Source organism: Strigops habroptila, chromosome 10 (assembly GCF_004027225.2).
Source record: "Strigops habroptila isolate Jane chromosome 10, bStrHab1.2.pri, whole genome shotgun sequence".
In the NCBI taxonomy this organism is placed as follows: domain Eukaryota; kingdom Metazoa; phylum Chordata; class Aves; order Psittaciformes; family Psittacidae; genus Strigops; species Strigops habroptila.
The window spans coordinates 19,931,655-19,953,141 of record NC_046359.1 but is presented as its reverse complement, the minus strand read 5'-3'; the positions used below and the strand labels follow the sequence as shown (position 1 = coordinate 19,953,141).

At 39.6% G+C, this 21,487-nt stretch overlaps 1 protein-coding gene across 4 annotated transcripts in view; it reads right to left on the bottom strand.

The window, feature by feature from the left end:
• The window catches only part of KIF26B (kinesin family member 26B), a 305,074-nt gene that overhangs the window by 47,088 nt on the left and 236,499 nt on the right, over positions 1-21,487 (bottom strand). For all 4 annotated transcript variants that reach the window (XR_003993480.2, XR_003993481.2, XM_030499568.2 and 1 more), the window contains exons 8-10: positions 18,778-19,040; positions 15,713-15,896; positions 10,870-11,029 (exon numbers count right to left, since the gene is read on the bottom strand). Coding sequence is in view for 2 of the 4 variants with exons in the window: in XM_030499568.2 (XP_030355428.1) it covers positions 10,870-11,029; positions 15,713-15,896; positions 18,778-19,040 (607 nt within the window). In the remaining 2 variants the exon portion in view is untranslated. The remainder of the gene's footprint in view (positions 1-10,869; positions 11,030-15,712; positions 15,897-18,777; positions 19,041-21,487) is intronic.

The window sequence follows — 21,487 nt, the reverse complement described above, 5'->3', positions numbered from 1 at the left end:
AGGGCTTACTGCGCTGAGACAAGCATGAGGGGAATGGACATGGCACCTACAAATGGACACAAAGGACTCCACCAGTTGTGTAAAGTACTTGATGTTTATGTGTGATACACACACAAACGATTCCAGGCAAAGGAGCCCACATAGAATTGCAATCAAGAGTAGCTCAAAACCAACAAAAGCCACTGATTATAATGCCACAGAGCACACAGCCATCCAAAATGGCAGCAGTCATAAGAGAAAATAAAATCTGTTACTGGCTTAAAAAGCTTATTTTATTTTCTGTATGTTGTAAAAATCCTAAAGGTTACCAAAGCACATCCTCACTTTCTCTGTAAAGCACACACTCCACAGTAAGGAGCCTCAACCCTTGGCTGAAAAAAAATTGTGTGTGTTTCACAAATCTCACTGGAGCACAAAGTGGTAGGGTACCAACTGGTTCTTTTTCACAAATGTGTATTTTCAGGTCAAATCACATTCAGCTTTGGTCCTCCATCAGTCCCTCTTTCACATCAGTGTAAACTATTGCAACAACAGCAGTTACTCCCACTTCCCTCTGACATGAGAACAATCCTCTATCACTCCGTCAATGTCTGCAGATGAGAGAGATGAGCAGGATTCAGGAGGTTGACATGGTCTGACCAAGTACACAGAGCTCCTAGAATACTCTCCCACCCTCTCTGAAAAAGTGCAGTTATTTCTCTAACACCATACCTTTGGAAACATTTTTTTTTTCTGTTATGCAGTACATGCCAACTGGGTAGATCTGGATATTGCATCTAATTTCTGTCCTCTTGCATAGGCATGTAACTTCAAAGCACACCAGACGGAGCCTGTGAAAAATGTTGTTTTCAAGAGAGAAGAAATGCAGTCTAGGAGCACAAAAGATTCTGCTTCTCTGGTTATAGCTAGACGCAGACATGAAAATTGTGTTCAGTCCTTAAACGACTGCTCCAAGGAGATGCAGGTCCCATCTGCACAAAGATGATGAGATGCTTTTAACAGCTCACTTTGTTTGTTCTCTGGTGGTCTCTGAGTTGAGCGGCATAGGTGCCTAGTGCAACCTGAGCTACCTGAAGGGACTGGCACAAGCGACATGGGAGCTATATGACACCCCTGCCCTCTGGAGCTCCTGCTGAAGGCAGGCAGGACACCTGGGAAAGCTGCAGGCTGTGCAAGCTGCCTACGGTGAGGGCAGCAGGAGGGAGACTTCAATCAGTGAGTGCAAAGTGTAACATATTGTTCATCCTTTACCAAGCCCCAAAATCCATTCATCTATGTGACAGCTCCCAACTTTATCCTTTTGTTCTGTTTATAGAGGCTGAAGACAGTATCTCCATAGCTCCTAGGTTTGTAGCAGCACCCATCGCCATCACTCTGCTACCTAGTTCTCTGCTTTTCAGAACGAGCTGTACCAAAAGGACCAAATGGAGGCAGAAGGGTTGATATTTCTGACAGTATGACATACATTTTTTTACCGATTTCAAAATGAGTGAAGCTTTATTTCTGCCCAAGAGTACAAACTAATAATTTAGTCACTCCCACTACCCCTCAAAAATAACTCCTTGGAAAATAATTTTAAATATAGCAGGCAGAACAGTTTTGCTGATGGGGAGATGAGACAAAATACAGCTAAAACAGTTAAACCTGCTGTCTGAAATTAATTTTAGTGAGTCTTGTCACATATTGCTAGAAAGCATGTCACCTCATGGCATTCGTAAACAAACCAAATTTTAAAGATTAAAATCACCTTACAAGCTCTCTCTGCAGCAGGGGAGCACACGGATTTTAATATTTCAGAAGACAGCTCTCACCAGCCTGCTTAATTCGAAAACGTCAATGCATATTTTTAAAAATTCACTTCACATCTGTTCATTGTGTACCAGCCTGGAGGCAACCACCAGCCAGAAAACTTTGATCATCCAGCAGAAGCTAGCTGGTGGCTGAAAAGCACAAGAGGATTGTCTCCATTGCCTTCCTCTCAAATGTGTTATGAAAATAAGAACTTCAGTAAAAGTTTGTACGGAAAAACATCTTGCAGTTGCAATGCCATTTGAATTCTATTAGAATCATAGAACCACAGAATAGTTAGGGTTGGAAAGGACCTTAAGATCATCTAGTTCCAACCCCCCTGCCATGGGCAGGGACACCTCACGCTAAACCATGTCACCCAAGATTCTGTCCAACCTGGCCATGAACACTGCCAGGGATGGAGCATTCACAACCTCCCTGGGTAACTTACTTCAGTGCCTCACCATCCTCACAGTAAAGACTTCTTCCTTATATCTAACCTAAACTTCCCCTGTTTAAGTTTGAACCCGTTACCCCTTGTCCTACCACTACAGTCCCTAATGAAGAGTCCCTCTCCAGCATCCTTGTAGGCTCCGTACTGGAAGGCTGCTATGAGGTCAAAGCAATAAGACAAACTGGCTGAATATAAATATTCTCCATTTACAACCACACAATTCTCTTCAAAGCTTCTAGAGCCTGTCACTCTATTGAGGGGGTGGTATTAAACAGAGTACAAGAAAAGAAAGTGTATGAAGAAAAATTGCTTAAACATTTGCCCAGAAAATGTAAACCAAGTTTTTGTTTAAGTTAAGGCCATGAATACTGTTTATGTACATTGAAGTGGAAAATCAAATAGTCCTGCTTGTGCCACTGTAGTAGTCACAAATCCCCATTTATGTGGCAAATTCCTGTGTAACATTTTTAAGCTCCAAATTCATGGTCACAGTCCCATTTGCAACAGTCAATAGATGATTGTACATTTCCAGTTTTCACATTCGCCAATTCCATCAATTACGTCACTTCCAATTCCAAATAAACTCAACATTAGGTAACACTTAACCACATGCTTTCCACAAATAAGCTGGTAATCATCAAATACTGAACATGAAATAGAGTATACAATATCTCTTAGCAAGGATTTGAGGATTATCTCATCTAATTAGATATAAGCATGTTTTCTAATCTGTGGGCTTAAGCCAAAGCCCAATAAAAAGATTTCCATTGACTTACACTGAGGGTTGGATCAAGCACTGGAAGAATTTGATTTTGCAATTCAAAGAGAAAGAGAGCTTAAAAAAAGAAAAGATGAAGGAATAAAAGTGGTCAACTGAGTTAAATAATGTGGCATAGAAATGGACTGGACATCCCATATCCCTGCTAGGGTAGTCTTGAGAGAGACACTGTTGAGACTTCCTGGATTCCTTTGATGCCATACTAGTATAACAATCCCGCCAACTGCTAGTTTTCAAACTCTTAAAAGCAGAGGAGATTCTAACAGACACATTAGAACATGGTTTATTATTTGTATGACTGCATGCCATGTGCAAACATCTTCCAAACATGGATGAAGATACATTATCAAAATGCAAATACTGCTACTGAAAACTGTCAATGATCCGGAGCCAGAACTCACTTAAATTGCATAAACCTAGCCCCTAACTAATCTGTAACTGTTTATCATATAACTGTTAATTGATATTTGTTAGTTACATGTTTATTTTGCTTTTAAATCATTCTAACAATGAAACGTTCACTTCAGCTCTTGGGAAGTTATTTATTCCACTAACAGGGATCTCTTATCATGCTTTAAAGTTTGTATTCCTCTTTCTACTTAAGGCTAAGAAACTATCCTGCCACTTCGTCTCACCAGAAACAGTTCTCTCTCCCTATGTGTATTCACATCCTTGAAATACTACAGAGTAATTGCCATCTCCCCTCTCAGACGCCTCTTTTCCCAGCAAGCTATGAAGCTTTATTTCCATCACAGCGTTCCTCCAGGTGAATAACCCTTTCATCTCAGACCATTCATAATTCTTCTTGCTTTTCTTTTAAATTCTCTACAGCCTGTAACCTCTTCTTAGCAATGAGATGCTCAACTCTGAACCATAATGGCATTATAAAAAAATTAGCTATTTTATTTGGTTGTCTGCAGTAGGATGTCTCTGCTCCCTTGCCCTGAGTCACACTGGTTTTGTGCAGGGAAAGAAGGATCAGTAGAAAAATGAAAGTTAATTTCACAGATCATATCCATATGCAACTATTCAAGAAATCTGAGATAACCAAAACCATGAAGTGAGGTTAATAAATATTACTACATGCTTTTTGATTATTTGCTGCATTGCACAAGAGCTAATTATTCCAAGAATATGACTATTTAAAAATTGTTCAATTTAAAGTGAAATGAATTATCATCACATTTCCATGAGGGAATATGTATTAATGTTCAATTGAGCCTGAACCAGTTGTGGAACAGGTGGGAATAAACTGTTGGATATCCTGACTGAAGGTTCAAAATGGTATTTTAATGAATTAAGTACAGATTCATTTGTATATGAAATCACCACAATGGCCTATTTGGGTCCCATTCAAGTTATATTTCAGCAATAACTGCACGCTACTGGATTGCTTGTTCATTACCAGTCATGTCTGTGCTGGCCAAGGACCAAAGCAGTGTCCTTCCACAATGCAGCTATCTGCTGCTGATTGATAGGAATGACTGACTAAATGCAATTAGTAATTGCTATTAAATCTGAGTATAAACCACAAGCACTTCCCTTCTCATTTCACTTTGCAGTACATCATTATTTGCTTGTTACAGTATCTGTAAAGAAGTAATTTGTGGAGTGGTTCAAAGAGCATTAAAAGAGCTAACTCATGAGGCCTGATTCTTTCCACTTGAACACTTGTGCAGAATGGAGCCGTGTCAGCTGAGGTCTGTGTAACAGTGGATCAGGCTCAGTGAATGCAACACTTCCATCCATTACACATGCCCACAGACATCTCTGCTCCAATTATTATCATATTGCCAATCTGGCAGGACTGAGAAAGCTGGGGAATGGCAGCTCTACTGTAGCTTTCCTTGAGGATTTTGTCTACTATCTTTCATTAACTTGATGATGAAACACAATACTGTAAGACGTGCAGATAAAGCTCAAATCTGCACTATCAGCTGTACAAACTGTCCTACAATAAAGTGCATTGTTGATAAACACTACAACAGCGATTGCTGGAGCATGCAAAATCTGTTATGCTCCTGAGTTGCAGATTAAATTACATTCACAGACCATGCATTCTTACATTCACAGACTGTGCATCCCTGATTCCATCTATTTTATGTAGTTGCCTGGAATAAAGAAGAAAATTGTCAGAAATTCAACCCAATAAAACTGTCAGCTACAGAAGGTGAAAGTCACCCCCAAAGGTGAAAGTAACTGCCAGATGCTCCAAGTCCTCATTATATCCACACTGACAGCGTTTCAGTGCTCTTGCTGGCAACTGCATTGCTCTTCCATGTTGCCAAAGTGCTCTGGCTAGTGTCAAAGAGCATGCACCTAAGGCCAGGTCCTCAGCTGGTATATAACATGACATTGCTCCAATGAGTTCAGCGTCTGTTAGCCAAGGCTCTGGTGTATACAACCTAGCTGCCAAGACCATGAAAAAAATCTTTTGTTTCTGAGCAGATCCTGGTTTTGATAGCTAATTAGGAACTATTTCACATACAAAATCTCTATTGACCACTCTGCTACAATTGGATCATTCAGGGGTGTTTCTTAGGCTTATTCCTTTTTTTTTTTTTTGCAATTGCCTCATTTCTTCTTCTCTTTTGCTTCCCAGTTCTTCTCTGTGGATTGCTGTCTCTACACATTATCTCAGTGTCTCTCAGAGGGAGTTATTCCATTCATTTTGGGCCATTTCCCAGTCATGGGATTCTGCTTCAGCTGTCACTCATGTCCTCATTTTCACTCTTTATTTCCCCTTCTGCTCTCACACTTCCACAAGTAAACCAGCAAAACTCTACTTCATCCACTTCTAATCTATTCAATACTAAATTAAGACAGAAAGATTGGAGATTCCAAAGGTGGCACCAAATTTTTATGAGGCTTTCTGTGGTCTTTTTATGGTGTTCTCATTAAGCAGAAGCAAAAGCAAGAAACAGAAGACTAGTGGATACAGCAGTGGAAAGCAAAAGTGATTGAAATCTCTCAAAAAAAAAAAATATTTTAGGTAACCGTTGAAGGGATTGCTTACTGGGCATATAGTTCAATTCTGGCATTAAATTCTTAGGCCTAGTAAGCAGACATGGCTGTGTGAATCCCACAAAACTAAGACTTAGTATGAGTCGTAAATAAGGATAAAATCTCCAGTACTAATACTAGTTATTGTACAAGAATTATATTGTGAGCTGGTTCGTAGCTTTCCTTGTCTCTTCCTGAAAAGTTTTCACTGACATTTCTTCTGAGAAAAATAATCTAACTCATGCGATAAATGCAAAAGTAAAATATATAAACAAAAGATAGCTGGGACCCCAGTTCTCTTCACACACAGTTTGTTTACACAAAGGAAACAACTGCAGATAGATAACACCCATTTAACCAAGAAAAGAATCTGAATTATTGGATACATCCAAATCTAATTTTCATTTTTACTCCAATAATTGACTAACAATTTAAAGAAAATATCCAATATAGAGCATATTCTTTAGGCTCATCTTTTATACCACAATACTGTAATAAATCACTTTCCCTTTTCTCCTTTTCACTTAAAAGCAATAATCATCTACCCTTAAAAAAAAAAATAAATCAGATTTTGCATCCCATTAGGACCATTTATGTGAGTCCTTAACTCTAAAAAAAGTGAAAAAAAAGTGGAAAAAAAAAAAGCTAACAGAATCCTAGCAATAGTTAATGCGTTATTACTGCTTTTTGCCAGGTCTGAATGCCCTTTACAAAGTCCTACTTCAATTTTTTTCTAGCTCAGTTTTATAAATGGGAATAATTAAATAAATACAGAAATAAATTATTTTCCAAAGGTCATGAAGAAAGAAAGAATGGATTAGCCCATGGTTTAAGCACCAGATTAGATCTTAAAACATGGTGGCTCTGCCACTAAACCTCTTGTGCAACCTTGCACCAGTCACTTAACACCATTTTATTTTCTATAGATAGGATTAAGAAAAACAATACCAGCATGTAAGATCTGGGAGAAACTGCAACCATATGACAGAGAAGCAGAAGTACCAAGAATAAAATTCATGCTTTTGACTCACACATATCTATTTTATGGACAAGACTCCTCCCTTGGATAAGCTTAAGCATGTAGTTCAAAATACAGGATCCTTCCAGAATCACTAGCACATTGGGAAAGCAATTAAGAGAGAAGCCCATTAAATAAAACAAGCAATATTTTCTAAAAGAGAAATTCATACAGCCTTGCACTTTCCTAAACAGTTTCTTACACTCTCATAGTCATTAAAATGTATAAAAGTGATTATTTCCAAAACAACATTACCATGAATTATTACCACTCCTGTCGCCTAGCAACTGGAGTAATTTTTGAATAGTGAGCTATACAAACCAGTATCTGGAGTTTGTGTAAATGGGTATTCATTTGAAGGTTTAAAACACATTTATCTTGGAAATCAGAGGCAGATAACATAGCACTAATGTAAAGCTGAAATGTTCTTCAAAAGAAAAAAAAAATGGCACTAACAATTACTGCCACTTAGGAAAACCCTCCTTCTGGAGCAGATTTGAGCCCCGTCAAACCTGGTCAGGAAGGAGCTGATTCCCCTTCTCTTCTTTGGGCTTGCAAGGGTCCCTTCTCAATTTTTATAAAGATATTTGACGTTCCTGTGGAGAAAATAATTCTTGCCCAGTCTTTTGAGGGATTTTCTCGTAACTCAAGAGCAAAAGAAACTGGTGAAATCAACTGGCAATGTATTTACATCAAACTAAAAATTCTGTTTTTATATAACATGCTCAGCTGGAGGAACTCACAGGTTCATACCATGACAGAATGATGTGCTTAGTAAGGTTCAAAATAGGTCTGGATATTAATAGTGACAAAGAGAGAATCCACTGAGAGAGATATTAGAAAGATTATAAGTACATATATGAAAGACACAAACTCACAGAACTCATAGCCTGGTCACTCACTAGCTGCATGTAGTTGCCCATTATAAAGATTCTTGCCCATTCTGCTGAATTTAACTTTAATGCAGGACAAGATCACAAACCATATCAACCTGCATTGTTTGATGTCTGAGAATGTCTACATTACTCTCTCACAACTTTTAGTAGACAAGTTCCTGCTGAAGCTAGTGTGTTCTAATCCGTGTTACTATTCCCAAAATGGGGGTGGGTGGGGGTGTTCCCAAGTGAGAAAGATTCCAACTTAATGGCTTCGAAGGCTTAGCCTTATGGGTAAGAAAAAAAATAATGCAATACGTGCTGAAAAGCAGCATGCGTTTTTCATAGACTGCTGGCAGAGAGGGAAATTCATCTCTGGTATAAACACACAGCCCACTGAAGGCAATGCAGTAGCATAGGCTTGTACCAGCTATGAAACTGAACAAGCTTTTACCTACAGCTACTACCTGCAGAGATAAAGCTGGGTACAGCACTGAAGGGATCTTAGGAGCCTACAGCCCCTCAGAGTTTAGAGAACGAAATTTCTACAGAAAGAGAAAACCTGATGCCTATGAAATTGTAAGTATCTGGGCTCCCAGGAAGCCATGCAGTGCCTACTGACAGGCTGCTACAAAATACTTACTGGCTGTTCAATAGCTCAGATAAAGAAAAGATGCTCCATTTTGTCTGCTGCTCTATGGAAATTCATTGAGACCACAGACACAATGTGCAGTGCTGTCACATAAGGAAACACCTCTGTTCTTTGGGTTCTTTTGGTCCCACTCAAAAGAGGCAGTTAACAAAATTTTAATTTTATTTTTAACAGTGAAAGACAACACCCCTAAAGAAAGGGAAATTATCTCAGCTAGGTAGCCTAGCCACTGCGCTAAACAAGATGTGCTGCTGAACATATATCACATCAGACCATGGGATGCTCAGTCTCTTCTACAGTGAAGCACACCCACCCACCCCTCCTTCCTCTCTTCTCCACCAAGGAGTCATATACACCTATATTGACGGATCACTGAGCAAACAATGCTTGTTTGCACTCAGCCACCAAGACTCTTATTTACATTGCTCATGAACAGATCGCATTTGGAAAAAAAGGCTTTCTGGACTTTTCTCGGCAAGAAGCGAACAAAATTTGCTCCAAAATATGCCAGTATGTTTTTCAAATTACATTTTTAAAGTTGTCCTTAGAAAGAAATACATTGCCTCTGATTTATAGATGACCAACCACTTTTCTGTATTGATAATACCTGCTCTTACAGGAGTGAATTCAAGAGGAGATGCTGGTCTGGAGAGAGCTTTTATCTTCTTTTAGCAGTACGGACATTGATGAGCAAGTATGCTGGCACCTCTGGCTGTATAAGCTCAGAAGTGCAGCAACTGGGAATCACAGCAGAAAGAGATAGGTAGTGCAGTAAGTAGAAGATGTGTTTGATAGCGCTTTTCTCCCAGTCAGCCATTGCCAGGAAAGACAGAAGACAGCTGTTGTATTTGGTAACTATTTCTTGTATGTTTAGTTCTAGCCTAGGAAGCATCATTAACATAACTTTTTCTATTTCTACAGTTGGCCTTCCCATCAACACATAAAACCCAAGAGGAAGGAAGACAGGTTTTTGATAAGCATAGTTTGAGGTACGCTTTGTGAAGCACAGAGTTCAAGCTATCTTGATGTTATGAGTAGGTGCATGATCTACAAAACATTTAATAATGTTTATATGTACAAATTTGGTTGGCCCTTCACTGAATTCCAATCTGACTGAGCTCCAGGAATATTTCCAGAGAGCATGTTTTAAGCCCAGACTGCCAAATAATTTTGGAAAATAAATGTTAGAAGAAAAATAAAATTATAATCCACCTCAATTCATCTTTATTTTCCAAAATGAAGACAAAACCGAAGAAGTAAAACTTGTCAATACCTTGCAATCTCGAACGAACATGAGAAAATTATGATGCTTGCAGCCTTTAAAATGATTAAAAGAGTAAAATGTGTGGACTGAAATATGCTATGTAAATGACATGGTTTGTTTTTTATGCCATCCTGTTGTTCCTAACTCCCAATCTCATATACATGTCCTTCATGATTGGTGATACTCATTAGCAGTTTGATTACAAGATACTACTGTAAGCCATTCCTGTGATGCTAGTTGCTGCTCCCTAGGCTTTAGGCTGGAGAAAAGCAATATCATTCACAAAATCAGAAACTTCTCAATAGTAAGGCTGTATGACTGTCTGGGCTGGGTAATGAATCCAAACTTTCAGACCTGCACACATGACAAATGGGGTGAGACAATGGTGAAGAGAAATGAGTACAAAACATACCGACTAGGTGAGTAATTCCTCTAGTTTCCCAGAAGCTACCTGCAGTAGCAAAGGCCACTTGTCTAGTGTGACAAATAGGGCATACTTCTTTTTCACAAGTGAAAGGCTGACACTGAGATTCAAACCATACAAGAATAAAATGCAAAATAACCTTGGATCACATAAAGAATCTCATGACATACATGCATACCCATTGTGACACATTTTTTCAGGAAACTAAACTCTGCACAATGAACAGCAAAGTATTTTTCTCCATAGTGCTGCCTTATGGCAGCAACATTTGTCTCTGTGGAGCAAACAAGAAACTGGTTCTCAAATGCTTTGAAACATTAAAAAAATCTTTGAACACTCCTAGAAAACAAAATCCTAGTGTGCTGAACTTTGACCCTTAAAATCTTTCAGACACGTAAGGTCCTATTTCAACAAGCTTCTTCCTTTGAAACCTGAATGCCAAATACAGTGTAACTAACAGACGTAAGGTTAGATCATTTGTCACTGAACCTTAGGCAGGTTTTGCTGTACCTCAAGAAGGCTGCACCGACCCCAGCAGACTGTCTCACTGATTACCCCAAGTCTGCCTCAGGCCCAGAGCTTCTCATTAGGTGCAACAGAGAATACCACTTACTTGTACGGGATGTGTTTGCTTCCATTGACAAGGGCGAGGATGACATTACCCAGTGCTGACAGTGAGAGACAGAGGCCAGAGCTTCCTTCCCGGTTTTTGCTGAGCACTTTCACACAGCTACCCAGGTCAATAAGGTGCAAGCGGCTACGACCTCCAGACACTGCCATAGACAAAGAAAGCAAACAGTTAGTGTGTGCCTCCAAAAGCAGCTTCCCAAGAAAGCAAAAGACTCACCACAACTTGCAAAGAGGAAACAATCCAGAAACCTTTCCTAATTCACAAACTATAAGGGTCTTCTTAACTCAGTGTCAGCCTTTATTGCTGTATGTTGCTTTTGCTTAAGAACTGCCGAGGGTCTCAGTACTCACCCACTCCTGCAGGTTTAACTCTGTGAAAGTCACGACTGTGCCTTTTTTTTTTTTTTAAATATAGCTCCATTAGCCTGTACCCGAATTAGCTCTGTTTCTGTCACTACTGTTCCTTTGTCCAGAAAACTATGGGTGGGAATTGTTGCTTGGTGTGCAGTGATCCTGTGGTAGCTTCTCCTATCTTTTCCATCTTGAATACTGGATCTTCAGAAGAATCTATGGTGTCTGTAGGACGTTCAAATTTGCTTTAAGTCTATATACATTTACACTATAATTTGGGCTAAGAAAAGGTTTGCCATGCCATAGGTAACAGGTTGTGGACAAGCTACTCTGTTCTGAAAATAGTTTCTGTAAAACTGACAGTGGATCCTGATGTTTTTTTCTGGTTTACTCTGTATCAACACTACCTTTAAAGTGAAAAAATGCTACCTTTGAAACACCAAAATTAACAGACACTTGCTCTCTTTAAATGTTTATGGTTCCTTATGAACCCAGGATGGGGACTACATAGACTTTACAGAAGTGCTTCTAAATCTCTCCTTTCTCATGACAATTTCCTAGCTGGGTTGGTTTTTTTTTTTTTTGCACCTGATCTTTGATCACTCCTCCCTATTCTCAAAAGTTAGTTTAGAAGCAGTCTGAGGGAAAAGGCAGTTTTACTTCTAGGATCTTAACTCAAAAGTTAAGAGCACTATCTGAGGACACAAACATAACTTAAACAGGAATAGAAATACTTTCACATCTGAGTTTACCTCTATGCAAATAAATTCACAGCCATTTTGACACAACGCTTCAACTTATGCATCTGTTAGAAAAAAAGGATTAGCAGTGGTGGGAGGCCAATTCACAAGCAAACATGGCGACGGGAGCAACTACACAATGAGGCTCTAAGAAAAGAATTCTCTAGATACATTTAATTGCTTTGGAAATGTCTTATCAACCACAAGCATGTTTTTTCAATGACCCTGCATTCAGTAGCTGTGGTACCATGCCATGGCATACAGGCCTGTAAGTGCTATAGGAGGTAGAAGAAAATAAATTTACATACAGATGTGAGGAATACACTTGTAAAACTTCTACATATTGACAAAAAAGTGATATGTAGCCACATCATTTTGTAGATTTGCTGATAGAAAGCAAATGTATATAAATGTAGAAAACATACAGCTACTAGGAGTATATAAAACTATTAGCTGTAACTTAAAACATATTAACCTACATTGAAAAAATAAGGAGAAAGACGTTTTGTAAGCACTGCAAAAGACAGGACTCAATGGTTAGTCTTTCTACCTGGTGTCTTGCATGTCACAATACTTTGCTTAGAATGTGTTATATATAATTCTATAATTCTGTTTCTGTTGTAGGTGATAGCTAATTAAAATGAACAACAATAAAATTCCAAGTAGATTTTCATGATAAAAGAAAAAAGAAATGAGAATAAAAAGAAAAAAGATGAGAAGATGAAAAAAATAAAAAGCAAAGCAGAGAGAAAAAAAAAAAAGGGAAGGAAAAAAGAAGAAAAGGGAGAAGAAAGAAGAGAGAAGACTTTTCCTGTGAAAGTGATTTATGCTATGGGGTTTGAGAATAATGTTCCAAAAATGTAGCCAACATCTCTGTCAACATTTGTTAAAATACAGCAACTTCTGCATATTTTAAGTCCTGTTAGTTCTTCAGCTACATCCAGTACTAGGCAACACAGGACTTCCATGTATTAAATTATACTACGATACTGGTTAAGTCATACTGAGTATCAAGGAAGAGAAGCGAAGAACAAATGTCTGATTAAAACTAATGTTGGTGGCTAGACATGCAAGATGCTGCAACAGTCCAAATATTATATGACAACCCATTAAACATCTCCATTAAACATCACAGTTTCACCACTGTGCCCTCGGTGGTGCGAAGTGGTGGGATACTTCTCACGCTTCATTCGCTGCAGAAAGTCAGGCTTCCCTGGGGAACCATCCAGGCAGGTGCACCTTCAGCTCCTCTGAACTGTTCATGGAGGGCTTTCGCCTCCCCTCTACAAGTCCTTAAAACTCTTAGACTCCAGAATCCCCGAGTCCCCTAAGACTGCTAACCCCAGAATGTTGAAATTACCTTTTTTTGAGTATCCCCCAATGATTTCCTTAGAAAAACAAAGAAATATGTTTAGTTGCTACTGAAAATAACTGCAGGTGACTTTACTGAATTATATTAAATAAATATTTCTGTTACTAAGATTACCAGACATCGGGGAAACAAAAGAAAATGAAAGAAATCATTACTCTTCAAAATCTCAATCTTACTCTTTCCACACACAGTCCTATTACATGGGCAGAGGAAATCCAGAACAAGAGAAATTACTGGATCTTTCCTTCTTATTTAATTTACAAGTAAGACATTTCTAGGATGGCAGATCCACTTGCTTAAGCTGAAAATGAAGTCATTTGTTAGGCAAGTTCTCCACTAATAGGCCTGGCAACTATAGAGAAAAGAAGTGGAACATCCTCACACTCGTTTTTGTGTATGGCCACAGAGACTTTGCAGAGCTGATAGGTGAAAAATGACTGTGACAGTTCTGCCACAATGCCATTTATTTCAATGGTACGAGGCCTGCTTCATGATATTCGTGGTAATGAATCTAACAAGGAGGTAAGTACAGTACCAATGCATTATTCTCACAGTTATTTTTTACCAAAATCATACGTTACCCAGCCCTTTAATGTCTTCTCCTTTAGAAGCTGGGTTTTGTTTTGTTTTGTTTTGTTTTATTTTTTTTAATCCTGTTACTGGAACCTATAGACCTCTACTATCTTCATGTAGATATCTATCTACTATCTTCTACTTTTTTTTCTGAAAAGTCCTTCATTACAGCAGGAGACAGCGATAATCACTAGGCGCCCTTTCTGAGCAGCTGGAATTCCTCCCTCATTCAACTATCAGTGAGATCTGACCCTGTCTGGCTTGTGGGACCACTCAGATATGGGAACTTGAAGACAGGAGGTGGTATGGCCATAAGACAAAGATATAACTAAAGGCAGTGGGCAAAGCATGCCACACTATAATCCAACAGGATCATGTCTTCCCTTATGGAAAATGAGTCATTATAGCCACAGGAAATTTTTATTCTTTTTTCCCTTTTATTAATTACATTTGAAAATCGTAGAAAAGAACTGTACATGTACTTGCATGCAGTAAAAAGTTTTAATAATAATTCCCTCAAATTCAGCCATCTTAATTCCTATGAACAAGTCTGTCTGAGCATTCAGTCTTCCTTTCCACCGCAGGGTGGTTAATTAATAAACCTTTAGTTAATTGACATTTCTGCTTGCCAATTCCACTGGGGTTATTACTTAAACACATGCAAACTGCATTTCCATTTAGAGCAACTTTCTGTTTTTTTCTTTTATAAGTACAGCCAATGTAAGTTTTCTGCATTCAAACATTAGCCAATAATAGTGTGGTCGTGTTCACCCACTACACATCATAGCTTGCAATCTATTCCTTATTACAAATAACCTATGCAGAGCCAGGAGCTGAAATATATGCTACTTCTGCAGAATTGCTTAAGCCCACAAATTTAAAGAAGCAGAGGTCTCTGGTGTCTTTCAAACAAACATTTTTAATCTGTAAAAAATGATTAAAGAATCTTAGTGTAAAAGTTTTCTTGTTCAGTGAGGGTACTTCGTATTGTATACAATCTTTTATCACTGGAACTTATTAAAAAAAAATCCCTCTGTATATCTCCAGTTATAAACTATTTGGGAGACTTGAAAAAGAAGATAAATATAATAAAAAAAATAAATGGTGCAAGACAAATGAAACCTTTGAAAATAACAGAAACATATAAGTAGACATAGAAGCATCTTTTCCTCATTTACAAGTGCGAGATGGAAGTAAAGACAAAAGCCAATGAAAGCATCTATGGCAAAGAGAAGGAGCAAGCCAATCTGAAAAGCCCAGAGCCACGAGAGTCCTTTGTGCACATGTAGTCAGGCCAGCAACTAAAATATTATGAATCTCCAAGAAAAGGTACAGTCTATGGATTACCAACATCAGCTTCCACACACACTGCCTTATTTAGGTGCAGAAGGGAAACAGCTAATGCAAGGATGGCAAGGAATTCCCGTTGCCACAATATTTTAATCCATGACCTCAACACTATCAGTAAAGATAATACTAACAGCCAATTTGGAAAGCACTTTTTTTTTTTTCCCCAGATACAGAGAGCCAGAGAGTGCTGAGGACTGTTAGTATCTCCACAACAGCAACTAAATTGACAAGTGACAGTAATAATCCTCAATGGCCTTTAACAGCCTTTGGTGAGTCTTTAATAGGCAGATGGACAGCATGATGGTATGAATGGCCCTGCCCCATGCTGAATGGAGAACTCTGCTGATTTTCACCACTAAAGAATATTGTTTAAAGGGCTGTTTAAAGCCAGTTTCCAGGAAGGTTTGGAAAAGACAGAAGGGAGCAAAGGAACAGCTTACTTCCGCCTTTGCCGCTCTTCTCCATGCGGTACTGGTAGATGTGCAGAGTGAAGAGCATGTGAGAGTTGCGGTGATCCTCCTCGTCACAGTCCCGCTGGCTCCTGCGACGTGAAGCGATGGCAGCATCAAGGAAGAAGGCAGCTTTCTCCGCCGTAGGGGCACGGAGCTCACTCTGATTCTGAAGCTGCAGTTAACACAAGGGAGAAATGACCTAGAAACTCCCTCACAAATCAACACTTCCAGACAACTTCCCAAAGTCAAGACACACTTTGGATACACTCGCTTTTGATGGGACCAAAAAGGAGGACTTGTCTGATGGAATCAGACCCTTCTGACACTGGCAGTGGCAATACCATGTCCTCCAGGAGTACCACAATTTAATCCAGGCTTTTGAGGTTTCTCACTTGAGGTACCCCTGGTGGCAGTTGCTGCACATAAGCCCCGGCAACTGGAAACCATCCTATGGGCAGGACACACGCATAAATTTGTTCCTTCACTTTCCCAGAATTTTAAGTTATTTTTGCTTATTAATTACTCATTACTTTCTTTATTTTTATGACCTTTTTTTCTCCTGCATTGCTGGCTCTGACAATCACCATGTCTTTCTGATGGTTAGAAGTGGAAAAAAGAAAGTGTGGAAGACATGTTGATTCCAAACTCAACAGCTGGTGAAGAGTGGCAGGGGCAGGACTATGTGTTACCCTTCAGAAAGGGTTTGAAGAGAGCAGTCCACAGCTAAATCTGGGAAAAAAAAGGACTGAATTTTGTGTTCAGCCCCATAGCATGTAGAGAGCAGCAGAGAAGAGAAGCCTTTTTCTTGGCCCTTCATACATAAACTTATGCACCCGCTCACAAGCCAGGGCAATCCATAAAATGGAACAAGGCAGGTAATGTACATATATGCACATTTGCGACCTCAATCCCAGTCACCAGCCTGTTCTTATCTCTCCAAAGTGATAGACAGCATAGGAGGGCAGATATTATTAACCCTCCATAACAGCAGGAATGCATGCATGTTTCATGTCACCTAGGATTAGTTTGTCTATGGAAGGGACATGTGACTGTGCAATCTGATGGCATTAGTTTTGGCAGTACGCAGAGTTGGCCCACAGCCCATAGTATAAACTTGGTTTGTCTGGCATAAAAACAAGTAACTCACATTCTCAGGGTTTGCTTCCCTGCTACGTAATACTGTTAGAAGTTCTCTTGAAGAAGACAGTGCTCCTGTCTTCTCCTCATGACCATTAATCAGCCTGAGGAGGGATAAAGCCAGGGCTGTGCATGGGATGGGGTGACACAGCTGAAGTCTAAGGTTTCTCTCAAAAGAGGGAGTGGGGCAGGAAGGAGTTAACAAGGCAAGCAGAAGGCAGGCCAGTCTGTGGGCTGATCTCACTAATGTAAGCAACAAGAAAACATGCAGACTTGGAAAGGCCCAATGACAGACAGTATGACATATGCTGATTATTCATTTGTTATACACTGCTGATTTTGCATGACTGTATGGCTATAATGTAATATCCTCCCTTCATCTGAGGATTGTGAGGATTCAGGTGTAGGACACATGACTCCAGAATGTTGCTATGTCTTGTAAACACATATAAAAAGGCTGTTTTTCTTGCAATTTAACTCAGTATTTTACATTGCAGAGATACATAGATGTCTCATGAAGCTACCTTGTCCCCACTGATCTAAAATAATTCATTTTTTATATAGCTGTTCTATGTGTATCTATATGAAAATAAGCAACAATAATGGCATCTTTATTATTGCTATTGTGCTTAAATACCTCAGTAAAGCATTAAGCTCTAAGGAAAGCCTAGTTGTTACACAGTTACATAACATAGATAACATATGTATACTACTTCAGATCTCAACTAACCTATCTGTCACCGCAACAGGAGCTGTGAAGACTCAAGCCTCCCATCTTATATTCACTACACTGCACCTGTTACTGGATACCAGAGGATCAGACCTCTTGTGATACTGCAAGTATTCCATTAAGCACTAAAGCCAGGAATTAAGTGAGAATGAGAACCCTGATTGTTATATAAGATCAAGACACAACTTTGTAGTCCTTGGGTAGAATGGAGAAGAATCGAAAATATGATCTAAGTATGCCTAAAAGGCTTGAACCACAAAGCGATAAACCACAAAACGTATTATTTGCTATTAAAAATCTCACAGTTCCTGACTTTTGTGGATGTGAATCATGATTTCTAGATTCTTGGAGCTGGAAATAGGATACATGACCCTGTAGGTCCATTTCTGTCTCCCTCCATTCCCTATCCTTGGATAGGCAGTGCTCTGCAGGTTCTCGACGGATGCAGCCTTTGCCTTTAAGGTTGAAAGAATGTATTCAAGCTCCATCATGCTGGTTTGCTCCCTCTTCATCTACTCATACAAAAATCAGATTTACTCCCTCACAGACAGCAAAACTAAAGAATAGGCCTTTCTTCCACTCAAACCAAGGGAGGGGGGGAAATAGGGCTGCTGAGACTTTCTAGTGGTTACCCAGGAAATACATGAGCCAGTTACTCATTCCTGCTAAACCTGCAAACCTGAGGAGAGTTCGAGTTGCTCTTGGCTTGCCCAGTTCAGGAATTTATTTCTTGGCAGCAATTAATAAGTAGCGATTAATGTTTCCTACAACATTGCTAATGCAAATGCTATAAATAGTTTATAAAGAGATAAACAGCCACATTAATGGCCTCCAGCTATTCGTGCACTACTGTAAATATTTTAGCTTGTTGTTTTACAAAAGAGATCACACTTTTTTTTTTTTTAAGAATGAGGTGAATTTTTGTTTGCATTTAATGTTTTCACATTTTATTGCAAACACAAGCCCCTGCTCAGTATCAGTTATACCAAAGGTAAAATATTTAGGCCAGGAGAGCAGATGGCCCTGCAGCTGCAGGTCATAAAGTTCTTGCATATTTTAAAGTAAACACTTTCAAGTCTATAAACTTAATGCTCTGGGTAGTTCTTGAATTTGAACCATCTCAATAGCTGGGGGTGGGGGGGGAATCATATTGCTTGCTTCAGTGTAAAATGAACCTTGGATTCACCTGCATGCCACAAATGGGGTCTTCACAAAGGTAGACACCTGGGGACTGGCCATCTTGCAGGCTGCCTGTAGCCACTTCTGACAACAGGTCTCTCAGATTTTCTTCTTTCCCCCACACTTCGACTGCAGAAATTCGGACCGAGAAGCGGGCTCCTGTCTTCTCTTTGCGTTCATTAATCAGCTTGAAGAGCCAGGAGATGGCACAAGGGATTATGCCAAGGTTTTGCATGGAATCATCCTTTCCAATCATGGTGTATGACTTCCCTGTCAGGAACAAGGGGATGGAGAAAAAAGAACATCACTCCCAGGACCTTCACAGCTTTCTGCCAAGACACTTTATCCTGCACAGCCTCATGAAAACAACTTCTTCACTACAATAAGGACAGTCAGCAAGGGAGAAAGTTAGGCAAGTACACAACAATACATGGAAAATGCAGAAGAAATCTTGAACTGCTTTCAAAAATCATTACCTCATACATCTCCCATTCCCCAGGCAGGGTGCTGCAGGTCCCTACCACAGAACACTGCAGCCTCTGATGTGGGTGAATAGTGGGGGAATTGAGCAGAGCAGGAGAGCCACGGTCTCTAAAAATCCCTGCTTTAAATGCTGTGAGTGTGGTATTCTTTGAATACTATTTTACCTCAAAGCACTATATTATGCTTCATACCCTGGGGTTCAGACTGATATAAACCTGGACCCAGGATCATACAGACATAACTTCATCCAGGAAAAAGGAAAAAAAAAACCCAAACTAAAACAACCCAGGTACATGTGGTCACTTGGTGCAGAAATGGGTCCACAACAAGAAATATTTTATCTGGGTCAAAACCTTCCACTGGTTTGCTATTATTTGACTCTGAAATTATAGCTCAGGCTTGTCTCTGCTGTAAAAGTTTGCTATGAACAGACACAAGAGTACTATGTTATACTGCTTTACATGTCTCTACATATAATGCTTTTATACAAGTTTTGTGAAGCTCCTAAATTTATAAGCCAAATGATAAAGGTGTACATCCTTTCAGGCAAGTACTAGTTGTTTCATTACCTTGTTTCATTTCTTATGTTGTATCTATGTGGAAAAAGATCAGTGAATAAAATAATTCTACGCACTGTGGCAAGGTCTGGGTACGTCCATGGTTAATGGAATGGTGGTAGTACAGTTGGTAAAGAAACTGCAGAGACTCAACTCATTCTCCAGCAAAGCCCTAGCTAGGCCTCCTCTCTAAAGAACATGTGTCATGTGTGAGACGCTGTTATCTGGTGGCTTTCTTTTCCATCTCATTTGCCATCTCGTATTTGGCAGGTCACAGGCAGTTAAGTATCCAAGTGCCCATCCTAGGGTTACTCCTGCCTGGCCCAGATGAGCTGTGTGATTAGACGGACCAGTGGCCCTGTTCAATTCATTGTGCCAAAGCTAGTGGCACTGCAGCATTCGGTACTCTCCAGTTGTTGTTGCCTATAATTTAGGATAATCATGATCTGATAGAGCTTGATCTTCTTTATCAGTTGAAAACTGAATTATCCTTTTAAGTCTTATGTGTATGTCTGTGTTTCTTTGAGACAGTAAAGAATGGAGATCGTTGCACACAAAGGATACAACCCTCTTCACTAAAGAGACAGTATTTTCAAAATAGTATTAGATAAGCAAGAACAAACTATATGATTACTCTTGAAATCCTGTTATTTCAAAATAACAGTGTGCTAATGATGATGATTCACCTTTTTATTTTATTGTCTTTCCATGAATACATGAAATTATGCTAATGCATTTGCAAAGTGCAAGTATTGATCCATTGGTAACATTCAGTTAACCACTAGAATAGGATTTGTTGGAGACAGAAGAGGAATAGGTTAGTAATAAGTGAATTGTCTAATCAGCAAATAGAATATAAATCAAACTACTTGAATGTCCAGTCACAGCACTTGAATAGTGCCACCACAAACATCAAGTACTTAAGTAGACACTCACAGCTTTTAGACAGCTTAATAAAAGTGGTATTTTGGCAAACAGTCTCCAACACCAAGCGCATTTGTAAAATTGTAGATCAGTTGGATCATTTATTAACAATTCACAGTTGGACCATTCATTAACAACTGAAGAGAGTGCTAAAAATTCCTATCACGCTCAGCAGACAGAATGAAGCAACAACTCAAAGATAACTTAGAATCATAGAATAGTTAGGGTTGGAAAGGACCTAAGATGACTTAAGATCATCTAGTTCCAATCCCACTGCCATGGGCAGGGACACCTCGCACTAAACCATGTTGCCCAAGGCTCCGTCCAACCTGGCCTTGAACACTGCCAGGGATGGAGCATTCACAACCTCCCTGGGCAACCCATTCCAGTGCCTCACCACCCTCACTGTAAAGAACTTCTTCCTTATAGCTAACCTAAACTTCCCCTGTTTCAGTTTGAATCCATTGCCCCTTGTCCTACCACTACAGTCCCTAAGGAAGAGTCCCTCTCCAGCATCCTTGTAGGCCCCCTTCAGATACTGGAAGGCTGCTGTGAGGTCTCCACGCAGCCTTCTCTTCTCCAGGCTGAACAGCCCCAACTTTCTCAGCCTGTCTTCATATGGGAGGTGCTCCAGCTCCCTTATCATCCTTGTGGCCCTCCTCTGGACTCGCTCCAACAGCTCCATGTCCTTTTTACGCTGAGGACACCAGAACTGTATGCAGTACTCCAAGTGAGGTCTCACAAGAGCAGAGT